This window comes from Pholcus phalangioides, unplaced genomic scaffold (assembly GCF_987345545.1).
Source record: "Pholcus phalangioides strain wild (caught in Gottingen) unplaced genomic scaffold, Ppha-v1.0 ptg000017l_1, whole genome shotgun sequence".
NCBI lineage: Eukaryota > Metazoa > Arthropoda > Arachnida > Araneae > Pholcidae > Pholcus > Pholcus phalangioides.
In genome coordinates, this window is record NW_028301610.1 from 62,379,480 (window position 1) to 62,397,970 (window position 18,491).

An 18,491-nucleotide genomic window follows, 5' to 3' on the forward strand; every position below is an offset into this window, starting at 1 on the left:
ATGTGTATTACTCAGATATTTGATTCATATTGCCAGGAGTTACACAGTTATTAAAATAAAAACGTTAACTATTTATGCGGACACCCTGTGCCCCAAAACCCAATTGGAAAAATTCAACCTGTCTAACTTCAGCATTGAATGAGGGGAAACAATTTTACCCGCATTTAATGCTGTTTTTCCCAAATTTCCTCAATTTTTCGAATTTGCATATCTCGGTAAATATTGCACTTAGAAACGTGAAATTACTTTAGTTGGCATCGGGAAAGACAGAGCAACTTCTTAATTGGGTTCTTTGGCACACGGGGACGGTATAAAAAGTTTTTTTTTATTTTATAGCTATACAACCCCTTACAAAATGAATGACATATCTGAGTTGGACACGTGATTTGGATACTTTTTCTACTTGGGTGTATGTCTCTAAGATTAATGGCTCACCAGTAAAGCGCCATACGTCCTGTTACCCATGCAGCCTCCAAATACACGTAAAAAAATAGCTTGAGACGAAATACAGTCAACTCTCATTGTAACAAATACCATTATAACGGGAAAAATATCGCTTTAACGAAAACTTTTCTAATCCCTCGGATAGGTTTACATAGGAACAATATAAAAATCTGGAATTCCTTTGTAACGAAATTTTGTTATTACAAAGTGATTTCTCGGGTCTCTTGGAGTTCCGGTCTAATGGGGTTTGACCAAAGCGCAGTAATAAAGGGTCTTTAATACGCTTTGGGTTTCACTTTATTTCCCCCAAAAAAAAAAATCTGACATTTTTGCAGTGAAATAATTGAGCTTCCGCAATTTGATCTCAGTCCTTTTTATAATGATCATGTCCTTTTTACTTTTATAAATTTAGGAAGGAAACAAAAGGAAGAAAGGGTGAGGAGAAAAAGAAAAATGGCCAAGACGGGGTCGGTTGTGCGTAAATGCCTGGAAATTCCACTTGTGCGCAAGGGGATTCGTTCCTCACTCTCAGTTTTATGACAAAATTTCACATTTATGAGACGTATGACTACGGGCACGATTAATCTCTATATATAGCTTTCAATGTTAAAATATTTCATTTACACGAAGCACAATTTCAATTATTTGACACATTTTCATTTTGATTCAACTCAAAATCTTCGGCATTTAGACATCATTTCCAACTATCAAATCCAAGTAGTTTTTGCAGATTGTGAAAACGCGTCGCTGAATTGGTTTTGCATGCGTATTATCAACACTAAAAACCATAAATTTTAAGTTGACAGATACCAAAAGACGCATTGAGCCGGTTATGGACATGTCAAAGTGAAGACTTACGTGTGAATTTATTGCACTTTATTTAGAAATCAGCAGATGCAGTGAGTCTCTAATAAACGGATTTAAATTGCTTTAAATACGCCTTTTTAGAATTTTTTTTCTAATGTCCACAACATTGTTCTTGCAGGATAGGAAAATTGCATTGAAATTATTTAGGATGTGCTTCAGGCCAGTAGTAGGGCAGGTAAAAGGAAGCATTACAGTATCGATTAAAAAAAACTTTAAAGATGTGGTGCCAATCTTAGAGGAAGTCCCAATATAGGGGCAGCTCGAGCTTACCTGCCGCCCGGGTGCGAAGCCTCATGTGCCGCCCCTACTGGCGACCCTGCCAGGAGGATGATAGGGCTTCGGTGAAGGGCACCTGGAGATAAACCTGATTTTTTTTTTCCAGAGGAAAGTCGCACATCATTGTTTATCGTGCAAAATAATGTGCGTGACCATACGTCCCGCTTTTGAAGCACAAAATTTTTTTTTGTCTTTGGTTTTTGTTCTAGAATTATTTTACCATTCTTAATAAACGCCAGATAACTTAATCCTTGAAAGAGCACTTATTTTTGTGAGCCATCATCACTTATCCTGTAAAGATGATATTTAACGGGGTAATTTTTATTAAGAAAATTTATTCAAAGGCGCTTCCGGTATTCTGAAAAAGTCAAAAAATTATGAGAATTATCCCGGGCTCTCGTGGGAGCCATAGGTGAGGGAACCAAAATGCACACATGGCCCTTGTAATAGAGTACAGGGGTGGCGCTTGGCCATGCGACCCATTGCGGCCACACGGGGCACCGCTTAAGAGGATGCTAAATCCGGGGTGAATGGGTAAAAAAAATTCCATTGGCCAAAAAAACCGAACTGTCGGCTCTGGGGTGGGGGTGGGGGGGTGCAGAATCCGAAATGAAGGGCTGAAAAAAATGTTTTGTTAGGAGTTGTTTGGATAAATTGTGAGGGAGGGGCATGACCTTCTAAGGGTAGGGCTGACAGGGCTCCAGCTTGAGGCACGGGACTAAATCCTTATGATTTTGCTTTTTTTTCCACACTATAAATTAATTGTAGAAGGGGCCCCGTGGAAAACCACGAAAGATTCCCTGACGCAGGAGGTAGGGCTATGAAGAGAGCAATAGGTAGGAGGCGCAAAAAATAAGTCCCACAAGGGTACAGATTTTGTCTCGAGCCGCCGAGATAGCTTACGTTCTTGTTTCCGGTATTACGATCAGAGGCTTTGTCTATTTTCTCAACGTTTCCGTTGTCGAAGGTATAGTATGACTCAAAAGCATGATGTCGTGAATTTTTACTGTGTTAAATTTTGTCTCAAGTAAAGTCTAAGCTGCCTCCCCTTACAACCTGCCACCTGGGCGCGTCGCACCCCTTGCACCCTCGCTTAAGATGCCCCTGTCTCAATACATTATCACAGCAATGTAGTTTTAAAAAATTTTAAATTTCGCGGGTATTTTTCCTCATGTATGATTTGGTCTCTTGGAGTTCATTATAATTGAATTCGACTTTACTTCTTTTCAGCAGAGGCAATGTATTGGTACCCTCTTTCAAAATTCATAAAAAATACCCCAGAGCAATCATTCTCTATTCGATTTTTATAAATATATTCCCCACCAGACCACTCAGTGCTGGCTGAAGATAGCTTTGCGCTAAACTAAATGGCTATCCGTCTGTAATTGCATGAAAACGATGGGTTTTTTACAAGCTTTCATTTTTCACCCATCTACTTCTTGGATTACATTTACTACCAGCACTCAAAAGAATGTCAATGAATGGTCAACAAATCTTTGTTTTCTTTATGGTAGCCCTCTTTGAATGAAAAGTCTGAACACACACAATTTTGTCTTTACAGTTATTCCATTTTGCTTAAACCTCTTCTATAGTTTGTGTCAGGGCCTACTGTCACCCCTAAGTCGTAAAACCACCGAGATTACATGAACCACTTTTTTTATTTCCTTCCTCATGTTAATGTTACTTGAATAGGGGAAAAATTGTGAAAAAGATATTCTATGCATTTTGTTTGAAATTAAATTTTTTTAGTTAGAGTGACTAAAAAAAGTTTGTCACAAATTTCTTCGTGGCCCCCGTATCAGTAGCCGTGGCTCCCCTTTTGCAAGATTTTCATCCATGGCCCCCGGTTGAGAACCACTGGTGTACAGTACAAAAGCCCCTGGTTGCTCCTGAAGTGGTCTTCTAATGGAATGGGTGTAAGTGTCTTAATTTATTGCCAAAAACAGCTACTTGAAACATTTAACTCTTCTATGGGAAGGGTGTTTTCACAGAACAATTTGCCCACATAATGGTCTACGTGAAAGTACTCCGATGGTGATGGTTCTTCATGGGGAGGGGTAATAAATACATACAATGGGTTTTTTTTTTCCACCCATGCACGAAGATGCAGCTGCAGCCACTGTTCAAGATTAGGAGTGTTTGATGTGCTGAGGGAACGGGTTGCATTGGGGGGGGGGGGATATGTTAGTCTCACTTTTTTTACCCTCCACCCACACAGCAACAAGGTGCTACTGTACAAGATCCCAGCGGACGAGGGATGAAAGTCCCTCTAATTTACTGATGCCTTGATGTTCTGTAGGTCATTTCTTTCCTGCATCATCATTCCCTTTATACTGAAAGGGAGCTCGGAAAATCCCTCAAGAGCAACTAGTAGTGCACCAGCAGGGGAGGGGGGGAATTTAACTGAGGACACACCATGCTAAAAATAGGGCATCATCATCAATAGTGTTGAGGAGGCAAAGGCAGTACAGGTACTTCTACAACCTCTCCTGACACAAAAATGGTCCATTGTCCATTAAAAGTGTGTTAATCAAAAAACTTTACAGTAAATTTGAATTGCAGACTTATAAAAGTGCTTGATAAACTTGGATTTTTCCATTCAACTCAAAATGTATACATATATCTTATTTCAATTTATTTCATATGGATTCAATAACTGTAAATCAACTGGATCATGATCAACTATTTTTTCAGGTAAGTTACAAAAGTGAATCTTCAAGTTCTACGTATTCCTACTTTGTTTTCCGAGATTTCATGAATTGGATTTAGCAGATAAATGAACTTTATTTCTAAGAAAACTTAACTAAGAAAAATTAAAACCAGATTGTATTACTAAACTTATTGCTAATTAAGTTAACGAATAAAATTTTATATTTGTCAACATAACTTCCCCCTTATAGTACCGAAAGTGTCATAATGAAAAAGCAATATAAGTAATGTTGCTTTTCAATATGTCATTCCATTGAATTTAAATAATGAAAAGCAACATAAAATGGGAAATACTTATTTTGGAATGATTTAACAATATTTTCAGCATTTGAAATGAAATTGATAAAAATATAATTCCCAAAAAAAAAAAGTTATTGGGGGGGGGGGGTGACGTTGGCTGACACCTTCCCCCCACCAACCGGTCAGCATACATTGCTACTGATAGCCTCCATTCAAATGTTGGCAATTCTGAAAATACAAGTAATTGGGATCATGAATACAGAGCATCAGTAATTCTTGCCAACTGTCAGAAAAATGACTAATGTTACCTATAAATAACCTTTGGCAAGAAATGTGCAGAAGGGAATATGGTAGCAACGCCAACTTTGTGCATGATCAAATATTTTTGATCAGCTCTAATTGCCATATTGAAATTTTTTGTTTCAATTAACCACTTTACGATCAAGGACGTAATACTGCATCCAAACGCCTTTGGAATGAAGTCAAACAAGCTGGTTTCTTTCCTCTCTTATCACCGTTAGGTTTTGTTGTAACCCTACGAAGTTGTTCTTTTTACCCCTTCCTTTTATTTTTATACTATTATTAGTGACTTTTTCCCCCACATATATGTATCCTACTATATACGTATAAGAGCAAAAGACAACTGGTTGGGTGAGGGTGAAAAGAGAAACCAACTTCATATAACTACACTTTCTTATTTGCACTTATGTATTACTGTTTTCCTTTCATTTTTTTCCCCCTTCAACTTCTTTACTTTTCTCTAATGTGTGGTTAGGTTAGGACGAGGTTACTATATTTTTCGTCCATCAAATAGAGATCATCCGAATTGTTCTCACCAAAACCTTGCAAGCGAACCGGTTAATTTTTATTGCATTCATGTTTTGAATTTATTTCTGCTGGTGATTTTATGGCAAAAAATAAGAAATTATGACCCAAGAATTGATGAGGTCTACCGCCCACTTAATCAACTCAACAGATCTCCTGATCCAGCTGGTCTACTGGGGAATGGATTATCTAAGCACCCATAACACGATTCACCCACTGATGGTTTCTGCAGAGATATAACTTTGAATATATTGGCTTCAATGATTGCAAATTGCTTGAAGATCTGAGAGCACTTGTGATAAAAAAATTCATTAATACTATCTAGATTTTCAGACCGCCCCGATTCTATTGATAATGAGTTATCAAAAATAAAAAGTAATCTTGATGTGGCAAGTCAAGAGAGGGATGACGTGTGCACGAAAAATGCTGAAATGAGGTCAGAAATTATACAGCTCAATCGTAAAAAAACTCATCTAAATTGAAGATTATAGCAGATGAAATAATACAACGCCACAACAGGCAAAATGCCCATAACAAATATAGATGTCATATTTCAAAAATACAGCAACCCAATTAAAAACAATACATATACATGATAAAATATTATACATTGTAATATGTACATAATCTTGTGCTTTTAAATATGCCTACTTCATCGACAGAGACTGGGGAGCATATGCTCATGAAATTTTCAAAACCTTCTTTTGAAAATCAATGATTCGGAAAGTGTTGTAATCAATGTAGCGTATCTGCTCAAAAACACACAGATCACACAACTCCCCAAATACAACTCAACTATGACTTTCATTGTGAAATTTGTTTTATTGGATTTCAAAGAGACAATATTAAGTCCAAAAAAATGTGTGCTGCCAATCTGAACAGTATTACAGTAAAACCCTTCTTAACGGACATCCCTCTCAGATGCAGTCACCCCTGTTTTACAGCCAAATAACAATTTTCCCTTGTATAATAAAAGTATGCATTCCAAACCCCAGATTAACTAACCACATGGGAGTAAAATGTGTGAGATTGTGGCGTAGATCGGACTCGAACCGATCGCCCGAGGATTATTCCTATGTATCGCGCGCCATGCCTCTACCGATCGTAACACCCTCAGATTAACTGTCACCCTTCTTTTATGGCCAATTTTTTTTTTTTGCCCCATCAGTGTCTGCAGAAGAGGTTTTACTGTATCATCAAGGAGGATTTTTCACCATCCAACAGAAACAACAGGTTTCTTCTATACCTGCTAAAGACAAAGTATAAATGAGGGCAAACATGTGGAAGACTTATCCACAACTATCTTTATATAAATGATTTAATGTTCACTGCTGATCCGAGTACTAATGAAGATTTTGAGGTTTCAAATCCGCTATCTGAAAAGTGACTGGCCAGCAAGAGAGATCTATGCTACACTCAAACTGGTGAAAGACTTTTTGCTTTATAAACTCGCGTGTTAATTTACCATTAAATACCAATAATGTATGTAATATCGATCCACATATTGATGTCATAATTTCAAATTTCATTGAACGAAATGCCCAAAAATGGATATTGCCACACATACGACATATCAGTGAACGTTCTAATAATTTTGAATTTTGATATATTTGGTGACCATAACGCTTATACTTTCAATTGATATTCCATAAATGCTGAAGCCCCTTGTCAGGCGATAAAATTTATATTTTTTAACATTGCTGGAATATGTAATAAGTTTTTAATTCCTATTTTTAATTTCATATATACATTACACATATTTGCCTTGGTGGAAACCTGGTGTAGTAAAGATTTAAATTTTCCCAATACTTTACTGATTTTAATATAATCCAAGGCCCATCAGGATCTTGGATTATATTAAAGTGGAATGTGGTAATCTTGGATGGTCAAATCTTGGATGTGGTAGAGTTAGTGGTGGTATTGTATTTGGTTCTGATAAAAAATATTTTTCTGATTTTAAATTACTGTATCAAGATAGTTTCTCTCTCTTTATTAAATTAAGCTCTTGTTTGATGAATAAATCTCTAATGGTCATTTCCTATTTTTCCTCAGAGTGTGAGTTTGACATGCAGTTCAGATCATTTCTTTTGACTTTACATCTGTTTAGAATATGAATATTACATTTCGATGGCAGATGTAAATGCTCGCGTTGGCCTACTGGTAATCTGGGTCTCAACAATGAACCCCCTATGAGTGAGTTTAGATATAGCTCTAAAGATCAGACTATTAACGATAGAGGATTAGATATGGTAAATTTTGCTATTGAAAACAATGTAGATTTGATGAATGGATGCTCGTCCTCCGATAAAAGCAGTGATTATACTTTTTTAAGGCAAAATTGGGCAAGTGTGTGATGTACCTTGTTTTATATCTCTCAAAAAGTCATTGAGGATTTCGTAGTCAGTTTTGAAACATTGAATGAACCAGGCTCTGAACATTGCAATTAAAATTCATGCTTCAGAACGATTCCATAATTGACAACTTCTGTGAAATATTTTTTAGGGTACACTGGAAAGATGAATTAAGATGTGCTTTTTTGCCTCCACCCTGGATGCTGCTTTAGTTGGCCCTGAGCAAGAAATTGATGTGACCAGAGGCAGATTTAATGGTGGGTGCACCAGCCCCCCCCCCCAGGACTTCTGAAGCGCCCCAAAAAACCCAAACTTTAAAAAAAATTCAGACACCATCCTGATTTCTCAGAATTTTCATTATCCAAATTCATTTATTTTACCACAAACAATTTTTTTATGTGGTTCTTCATACAAATCGAGGACCAGACATAATTATGCAGCAGTGGGTGTGTTTGTGTGAACAATTATTCCCCTTACAGAGAGAAACTATGTCACTCTCCATTGTTCATATGAAGTATGAAAGCCCAGATAACCAAGCGGAGATGTAGTTTGGAAGAAAAATTCACATTCCTCTGTGGGGAATCAAACCACCAATCTTTCACTGTCCAGGCGAGTGTTCTAACCATTGAACTACAGAGGACAGACATTTTCCTTTATCCTCCTGAAAATGATCATCTTCAGGAGGATGCTGCCCATATATGAATATAGAAAAGATAATTAAGATAAAGATATCCAGACCATTTAGTTTAGTGCTGAGAGTTGACCCGAAAACATTCAAGTCTATGAATTTTTTCTTAGAGTTGAGGGGACTCTGGGATTCTCCCCCCCCCCCCCCCAGAAATGTGAGAAAATGACAGAAAAAAGGAAAAAAGATGGCTAAATCTGTACTATCACTTTGGTCCCCCGAACAAAATTTTTGGCTACAGGCCTAGGTAAACCATCATGCCAGAAAAACCTTGGCATTTATCCCTTTAAATGGCAGAGCAGAAATCACTAAACCCCTTCAAGACGTTGGTACTTTTAATGAAGTGCTTTCTTCAGATTTTCAGCAGATGCAAACTAAGGGGTATAGGGAAAAGTGTTCCATTCAGAAATCAACTTTAAAAAATATCTGGGCTTGTCAATGTTAGAATAAGAGACTTTTAAGGATAAAAAAAGCTTAAAGTAATATAAAGGTCAGTCATGGCAATCACGCGTATAAATATATGCTCATATGTAATAGCAAAACATTTTTACTTTCAAAAAATATTTTTTAAACATTGCAATGCACTGCTATTTTTAAATAGATGAATGCCAAAATGATGTATGCTCCACCAACTAATCTATAGAAAGAGATGGAGCTTATATATACTGAATAGTACCATGTGATGGATGGTGACAGTAATCAGCTAACGTCTCACTAATGACATCAAAGCCACTAGATGGCGACATACACTCAGTGACCAAAAAATTGAGAACATCCCCCACTCAAACTTTGGCTTGTTCGTGCAGCTCACACACTGACGTAATAAACCAAATTTGCCGATTAAAAGCTTTCTCCTGGCTAAAAGCACCAGTTAACGTTGCAATTTTCTTGTTTATGGGAAAAATAAGAGATTTGAGTGACTTTGGACGTGGCATGATTGTAGATGTCAGAAGCGGTCGTTCCAGTATCTCAGAAGCTGATAGCTAACCTCCTTGGCTTTTCTCATATAACAGTATTTTGTGTCTTGTGAATGATGGAGGTGCCAGAGTAACTCTCATTGCAACAAATTACAGTGCAATACAACTTGGGATCATCGCAAAGCATATCCATAAGCTTTACAAGGTGAATCTTAAAACAAATTGGTTTTAATAGCCAGTACCGCAAAACCAAAGAAAACTGCTTTTGTGGGCTAGAGAACGCCGAAATTGGACACATGATGAATAGAATGGAAGGAGGTTGTCTGGTTTGACGAGTCAAGATTTCTTCTCCATGACATTGATGGCAGGATCCATGTGTGGTGCAAGCAGCACGAAGCCATGGATCCGGCATGCCACATGACAACTGTTTAAGCGGGTGGTGGCAGAATCATGATCTGGGGAGCATTTCTCTTATACTCCTGGTCCCTTATTTCCATTGGAAACATCCGTCAATGTCAGTGTCTGCCTCGACATCGTTGCTGACCACATGCACCTGCTTATGGCCATAATGTTTCCTGATGATGACTATTTCTGGCAGGCCAATGCACCCTCCCATGGGATGGAATTCTCAGTTTCAATTGCTTCAATGGCCCACCTCAGTCACCTGATCTCAATCCAATTGAGCATTTGTGGACGAGGTTGAAAGGTCTGTTAAAAGCTCAGAAACACAGCCTTCTCTAATCTGAGGGAATTGAGAGCTATCATTTTTTTTTTATCACGGGCTAATATTTCTCCTAAACTGTTTCAGCAACTTTTAGAGTCCATGCCTAGAATATCTGCTGTCATCAAAACCATAGGGGGTCCCACATGATATTAGTGGCGAGTAGCAGAGTGTTCCTAATTTTTTTGGGCACTAGGTGTATGTAGTATGTAGAGAAAGATTTACTCTCCACTTGGTTAATACAAAATTTAGTGAGAACTGGCTGTTTATGTAGAGATATTGATTTTCAAAAAAAATTATCTTTCAATTGACGAAGCATTTTATACTCAAACATATATTTTTCAGTGTTGGTGGTGAAAAAGGATTTTACTCTCTTTATTGGCACCAATGTCACGCCAAGTTGCAACCGTGCAAACAAGAAAGTGGAAGAAAATTTTTTTTTACTCACGTTACTGATTTTTTTTCTTTTACATTTTCACTTGTTTTACTTCGAGGGAGGATAAACTGAAATCTCACTGCAGCTAAGAAAGCCATAAATATTTCATTATTTGTCAAGTGACCATGAGTTTTTCTTCACACGTATTCTACTAAGTAGAAGTCAAACTCCCCCCTCTACACATGATTTGTATTGGTATGAAGGAAGCGTTTGATTGCTAACCAAGCTGCTTCAGTGGTGTTGGTACACACACTCATGACAGAGTAGCCTTGAATATCCAACTGTGATTGACGGCAACACTCAATTTTTTATTACACCCATAAGTTTGACTTTACTCCATTCTATCAGTAAAAAAAAACAATAAGAGCAGCTCTTGAATGAATGTGTCACAGGCCATTTTATAAGAAATTTAAAATGGTGGGGCACTACAAAAAAAGGCCACTCGAAGTGGAATAAGCTCCACTGTTTGTACAAATGACATAGCAGCAGGGCTCCCACTCAAAAAATGAGAAAAAGTAGGAAAACGAAGGACTAAAAAGTAGGATGGGGGAGGGTAACCCCCCTTAGACAACACAATCATACCATAATGGAAAAAAATCCCTAAAAAAAATATTTTTGCAAAAAAAAATTTTTTTAATAATTAAAAAAAAAAATTAATTTTGAATTAACTTTTTTTTCCCTAGCACTATTTCAGTCAAGCCAAAACAAAATGACAAATGACTTGGTTGCAAAACCAATTTTTGGCTAAAACAGCGCACTAGCAACCACAGATAATTCTTTGCTGTATCTCCTCATATATATCACTCTCTTTTTTTCGAGTCTTCCAAAGTGAAGAGCTTGTGAACTCTCTTCGACAAGGCACAGCAAATTTCGAAGACGTACATTTTTTAAGAATGACGCCATTACTTTCAAAAGCACAATGCAAAATGTGTAAATTACAAGATTCGTCGTAAATAAGGCAAGGTGAACCAGATAGTTTTACTGTGTTGTTCATCATTTTTTAAATTTCACTGTTTTGTTCACATTTTACTGTTCAATGCCAGTGTAATCGTTTTTCACAAATGAAGCACTTCCATTTCCAGCTCTTTGCTGAGCATTGTTAATATTGTTTATGCCTCTTCATGCCTTAAAAATACAGAATACAATTGAATGCTATTGGGTAGCATCAGAATTACCAAACCTAGAATAGGCCTATGTATCCAACTGCTTTGAAATTCAAACTGTTGTTTCACCTATTTGCACCGTAATTTTGAATGATGAATGTTAGTTACTGTGTCCAAGACCATGAAGTAATAAATACAAAATTATTTTTCCATCCAGACAGAAGTTTTTAATGACTACTATACTTGTTGAACCCTCAAACTAAGCAAATGAAAAATTAATCAAATAGTCCACCCCCCCCCTTCAAATTACCTTAAAAATGATACAATTTCTGCTTTGGCAGAATCATTAATTGCATTCTCCAACATTTTTATAATATTTGGCAATATATCAATAATTTCCTGCTCAATTAAAATCTATTACACAGATTTTGTCGATAGGATTTGGTAAAAAGTAGGAAAAGTAAGACAAAAACTAGAAAGTAGGACAAAACCGAGAAAGTAGGACATTTTACCAAAAAGTAGGAAAAGTAAGACGAGTGGGAGCCCTGCATAGCAGGCAAAAATTTAAAATTTTTATAAAATTAATTATTAAACTCATTAATTACAACTGTGTTAATGCATAACATATGCAAAGCAGAGAGGGGGGGGGGGGCAATGTACAAACTTTAAAAAAAAAGCGTAGCAAGAAATAAATTTACAGAGCGAGCTGCAATCAAAAATTATGCATAATGGGGATGAAGACACATTGTATTGGCATTGACTCAAAACAATTTAAAAAACGTGCGAGGTAGAAAATTATTGCATGTACAAAAAGATGTAAGGTGAAATTATATAGCACATGCAGAACAGGAGTGTATAACATTTGCAAAAATAGATAAATGAAGGTACTCAAAAAATGGACTAAATAGGCCAAAACAAGAGCGTGTGCGGCATGATCGAAGAGGGTTGCTGTTGGCAAAGTGCAGTTATGTGCGAGTACAGACGGAAATACAAAAATGATCGGCAAATTAACGGATTTATTTAACGAAAACATATCGATCTCCACTAGAAATCATTGAGAAATTAAAATTCATATTACGTCTAACATATACTGATGAAACAATGCAAACACTAAACAAGAACAATATAGGATCCTAACAGCTTATATATGTACACACACTACAACCATGTGCGATCGCGGCATGATTTGCATATCAGATCGACCACAACCCGGTTACTGTTGAGTTCATTTAATTTGCATGAAAGAAAACAATCAACAGTTGCGTGGTGCTGGCATTGATTAAAACAATAAAAAACATAGGAGGTAGAAAATTATTGCAAGTGCAAAAGGAAGCAAGATGACATTCTACAGGACTCGGCACGGATCATGGCCTCAAAACTAGTGACCAAAATATTCTTAGAAAGAGACCGAATGGACAATGAATTTTGATTATCACCAAATTGAAATTGATTTTAGTTTTTACTAAACTGCATTTCAATGGAATTCTTTGAAATTGCTTTTTTTTACATAATAGTGTGAAATAATTAACTCAAACCCATTATGCTAACCAGAAAAGTTTTGAATAACTTATCAAATTTATCAACAACTATGTGAGAGAGTAATTACGTTATTTATAAGGTTTGTATAATATGTTCCGACAGATGTTTTATTTAACTCTGAGTCATTACAGCACAATTAAGAGAGAAGCAAATAATTCTTATATTCACTGTTTGATCATCTCCGATTTCGAGTAGGAGATTTTTACAGAATTCCCAGGAAGTCTTTTAAAAAATTGCTTCAGGTACAACAGTGACAAGAAAAATTTTGAAGCTATCGGGGTTACGTCACTTTTGACTCTGCGGAACCCCAAAAAAGCTCTTTCGCAAAAAGGGTTTTGCAAGAGAACTGACATCATGCCCCTCCAGACTTTCAAGCCTATCTCCACCTATGCTGATGACCCCTTTAAAGTGGCTCTAAAATGGTTTGTTTATTGCAAGTTTTTGTGAACTCCGGACATGTGGCAAGCCATAACAAAATAATTTACATTTGTCGAAAGGCAACTATACTAGATGTACAGACCATACTACTTCGCATACATTTTCCTTCCAAGTTTTTTTCCATTGTGTTATTGTTTCGTTTCCCAGTGTTATTCCTGAAGCATTTGCAACTGGTCTGCTGGTGAGAAACAAGTACAATATATGAGTTTGTTCTTTTATTTCCAGTAGAATTTCCTTTGGTTGTGGTATCTTGCTGTCTGCGTGGAATCAGCTTTTCTTAATTTCTGAAACCCCCCCCCCCCTGAACATAAAAATGTAAATTTCAACAAAAAAATCTGGATCTATGAAAGAAAACTTGAAGAAATATGGTGTGCTACTTTTGGAGATGGGTCAGAAAAAAATATGCAAATCTGTACATATAAACAGTATTGTTTGCAGAAAATCTTACAAATTTTAATTTTCTTCTTTTGTCATTTGTAAAATAATCATAATAATCCTGAAAAGAGATTAAAGTAAAGAAGCAAAGTCATCACGGGAATAAATTTATCAAAAAATTATAATCTCATGACCTTTCTTTGTTTTCTTCATATTCAGAAAACTTTCAAGCATAATCCAAAAGTTAAATAAAAATTATGGGAGAATCAGGGCTAAATAAAAAACTATAGACTATCATGATTCGGTCTCTCGAAAGTCGTAATGAACAGGGTTCTCTCTCCTCTGTATTTTTTTTTCTTCATTCCCGTTTGGATCTGGAGACTACCAAATGTCTGAATTTGAATGGTCTTTTGCTACTACACCGATTTTTATCTATCTATATTGCTCTAAAATAGAATGTCTTAACTCCGGCATCTGACAACCGGTAACTTTAGATCCTTTCTACTCCAAGGGTCGTTTTCACTTTAATGAGCATAAAAATATTCAATCAATGGTCATATCCTTCACCTTAGCCATCCTCCATCTGTTCTTGGTCTGACTTTTTATGAGAGCAAAAGACCTATTCCACAGAAGTTGGTCCCTGGAAAACTTTTCAGTTGAACTTTCCTTTTCCTTCTTGGGAAAAAAACGATCAGTCATCTGGTGGGGCAAAATCTCCACCAGTTAACATGCAAAAAAAAAAAAGGCTTGATGCGCCAAACGTAAGTATCAAGTTAATGCTGAAATAAGCAAAACCTATTGTCAAAATCCTGTTGAATTCACCTATTTCCTGACATAGTTGAACTTAATTATTTTCTGAATTCTGAACTTTGCTACAGACTATATTTTACTTCTGTGCTGGTAAAGAAGCGCCACTCAAGGCTGTAGTGAGGACTTAGGGGTTTGGCCCCCCGAAAAATGACCAAAAAGGGAAAAAGATGGCCAAATCTATTGTTCTGCCACTTTGGTCTCCCTCCGAACAAAATTTCTGGCTACGGGCCTGGCGCCACTGAGAAATTTTCTGTCAAATTCTGTGAGAATGACACAGGGGTTAACATACCTCACCTTTAGAATTAGTTTTCACATTTTCAATTCAAACAAAATCAGTACGCTTGATCCAGAAGGTGGAGTGATTGCTCTTCTCAGGAGCGGAATAATGTGGGAAAAAAAATTGGTCCACTTCAAATATGGGAATACAATGAACCTACATAAATAAATTACCCTCCCAGAAACATCACCCCACATCCTGTAGCCATTTATGGTTCATTTACAGTGTAAAAAAATTATATATGATTATCTTCTCAGGCTGAGGTAGGACCCATACATCACCTTTGATTAAACAAAAAAGTTACTGAATGACTATTCTAGAAGAGAAATTTATGAAGTTAATTTTCCATAAGCATGGGTCAGCACTAATGTGGCGACTTTTTTCATGCCAAAATTGACACACAGCCACAGGTGTATGCAAAATAATTCTATAATCTCGACTTGGGGGTTCTCCTTACGTACGCCAATGTATACACATGCAGATGTGCAGACCCGAAGAAACCATTAGGGGGCTGGAAGTTGACCGTCGTCTCATATATACAAGACTCAAACGTATACTTAATTATTGGAGGTGCCAGCTCTCCTGGCACTGAGGTCAGCCACTTTCGGGCACCTATGTACACATGCAATTATGTAATTGCACACGTTCTTTGTCTACCATCTTAAATCCACTGCTACAAAAGTAACAATTGTTTAACACTGACCACCACGCTTAAGGAAAGTTCCTATTTATGACTGCGAATAAGTGCTCTAAATGCAATAGGATATTGAAATTTTCCCCAGCCGAAATCACTGGCCTTTTTTTGTTTATTATTGAAATGCCAAGGTGACACAAGAAATTTATTTCAGACGAAGGTATGTTACTTGGGTACAGCATCAATATTGGTCACTTCCCCTGGCAACTTTCTGACAATTAGTTGCCAAAGCCTACATAATAGCGCTGGGTTGCCATGTTTTTACCACATTATATTGAATCTCTGTATGTGGGAGATTATGGAAAACTGCAACCGGTAAAGGCCATATCAGAAAATTTGAGGCTGCTCCTGTCTGCTGTGCCCTTTTTAGAAAAGGAGCAGAGAAGGTCTCAGAGAGATATGGCCAAGAACTCAACATGAAGTTATTAAATAGTAACACATGAGAGTTCAAGTTAGAGCAGAATTGAAACTCACCATGAATTTAGGTGTTTAGTGTAATTGAGAAAATTTACCAGGTTGTAAATGCTGGGAGCATTGACAACTTCACTTAGTGTCACCTGATGATCACTGAAGTAGTTCCTTCTCAGGATAAAGAAGGCGGGACATCGTCCCACATAGTGGAGTGGAGTTTCGTCTTCTTCTCCACACGCAGGACAAATAGGTGAATCTGTATAGCCACAGTTGTGTAGGTTAGCATGACCAGTGATGATCTGTATAACCTGTCGAATTTGTTTCCTGTTCAATGTGATAAGTTTTTTGGCAATATTCGGATGGGTTCCCAAGGCCAGCTTGGCCTGTCTGCAGTCCTGCCTTGAGTTCCATTGCCACATGTGTTTGTCTTCTATCCATTGTTTAACATCTCCTTTGATGGTTGACATCAAAACAGGGTAGAAAGGTTCGGGTCCAGATAGCTTCATGTTCGCTGCCTCTTTGGCTATCTGGTCTGCGAGTTCATTTCCCTGGAAATTTACGTGACCAGGAACCCAGTAAAGGTTGATGTTGTTGCTCAATGCGGCCAAGTTATTCAGCATGTCAGTGCAGTATTTTACACACAGTTGAAACTTGAAGTTGTCAAGAGCCAATAGTGCTGTTTGGCTGTCAGAGAAGATAACAATTTGTTTGCCATGATACCCTTTGGTAATCAGACTTTCAACCAGTATGGCTATTGCTAATACTTCAGCTTCAAAGACTGTGGACGTTTTGCCTAGATACAAATGTATCTTATGGTAGTCGTGATCCACTCCAAAGATGCGGAAAATTGTTCCAGCCCCAGTATCAGTAATCCTAGAGCCATCGGTGTAACACTCAATAACTCCTGTTGAGATGCTATCAATTATGTGAGCAACTTCATTTCTCCTGAGTATGTGGATAGTGAAGCATTTAGTAAAATTTTTTGTTTTGGAACAGGAGTCTTTTGGCATTAGTAGAGAGGGGATCTCCACTTTTCCCAGTAGACAGCTGTCAAGATGATTCTTGAAAGAAGGTTTGTATCCCATATATGGTCGATTGCACCATGTACCATTTCTTTCCATCCTATACATAGTTTTAAACGCTTCTCCTTGTAGGTACCATCTCAGAGGTGGTATCTTAAGAGTAGTTTCAAGGGCGATGGAAGGAGAGCTGGGTAAGGCTCCCGTAATAAGAATGCAAGCTAGTCTTTGCACTTTTTGCAGGACAGTTTCATAAGAGGTCTTTGATAACGCCTGATGCCATACCACACAACCATAGCTCAGCATTGGGCGTGCAATAGCAGCATAAATCCACTGAGTGGTTTTAGGGTTTAAACCCCAGGTTTTACCAATAATTCTTTTGCACAGCATAAGTATATTAGTGGCCCGTTTAGCTCGTTCATGAATATGGGATTTCCAGGAGAGCTTAGAATCCAAATGACATCCAAGGTATTTCACTCTGTCACATATGGTTAATTCTTGTTCCTTGAGGGTTAAGTTTCCAATTTCCCATTTTCTGTTCCATGTGAAAATCACAATTCTGTTTTTTTTCCGTGGAAAATGTTAGTTGGTGTTTGTCACCCCATCTGCTGACAGAGTTTAAAATTTGTTGAGCAAGAATCCTCATTGTGGATAAATCATGCCCTTGAATGAGCACGACTAAGTCGTCTGCATATGGCTGTGTATACCCTGGTCCTTTCATTAGATCAGAGATCAGGGAGCTGAAGACCATGTTCCATAGAAAGGGAGAAAGGATTCCTCCTTGTGGATATCCTCTTCTGATAGCTCTTTCAGCTTGGGCATCAAGAATACGAGCAGTGATTGTTCGGTTCCTGAGCATGTGATCAATCCATCTAGTTAACATAGGTGGAATGTTAAAATCTATTAGTGCCTTACATACAGAGTCAAAAGTAACGTTGTCAAAGGCTCCAACGATGTCCAGAAAAATACCAACAGCAAATTGTCCATTGATAATTGTGTTTTCAATTCTCCAAATCAGTTGATGCAGAGCAGAGTCAGTGGAAAACCCTGTATTAAAAGCATGCTGGTTCACATTAATCTTACCCATTAAGAGAGGAATATCTTGATGCCAGAGTATCAGTTTTTCCAGTAACTTTAACTGCAAAGAAGATAATGTAATCATTCTGAAGGATGATGATTTGTAATAGGTGTCTTTTCCTGGTTTTGGTAGAAAGACACCTCTGGAGCTCTTCCATACTTTGGGTATATATCCTAAAACTAGGCTGGCTTTGAAGAGGCGAATCAGCTCAATGCCTATAACTTCCCATCCTTTTTGTAAAAAGATAGGATATATTCCATCTGTGCCTGGTGACTT

General features: G+C 37.4%; 1 protein-coding gene across 1 annotated transcript; it reads right to left on the reverse strand.

Moving 5' to 3' along the window:
* Nucleotides 1-5,500: 5,500 nt before the first annotated feature.
* Nucleotides 5,501-17,443, reverse strand: LOC149074479 (uncharacterized). The gene is made up of 2 exons (XM_089247355.1): nt 16,220-17,443; nt 5,501-5,653 (listed from the first exon to the last, which is right to left on the reverse strand). The coding sequence occupies exons 1-2, from the start codon at nt 17,441-17,443 to the stop codon at nt 5,501-5,503; spliced, it is 1,377 nt and encodes a 458-aa protein (XP_089103481.1).
* Between the last annotated feature and the right edge of the window lie 1,048 nt (nt 17,444-18,491).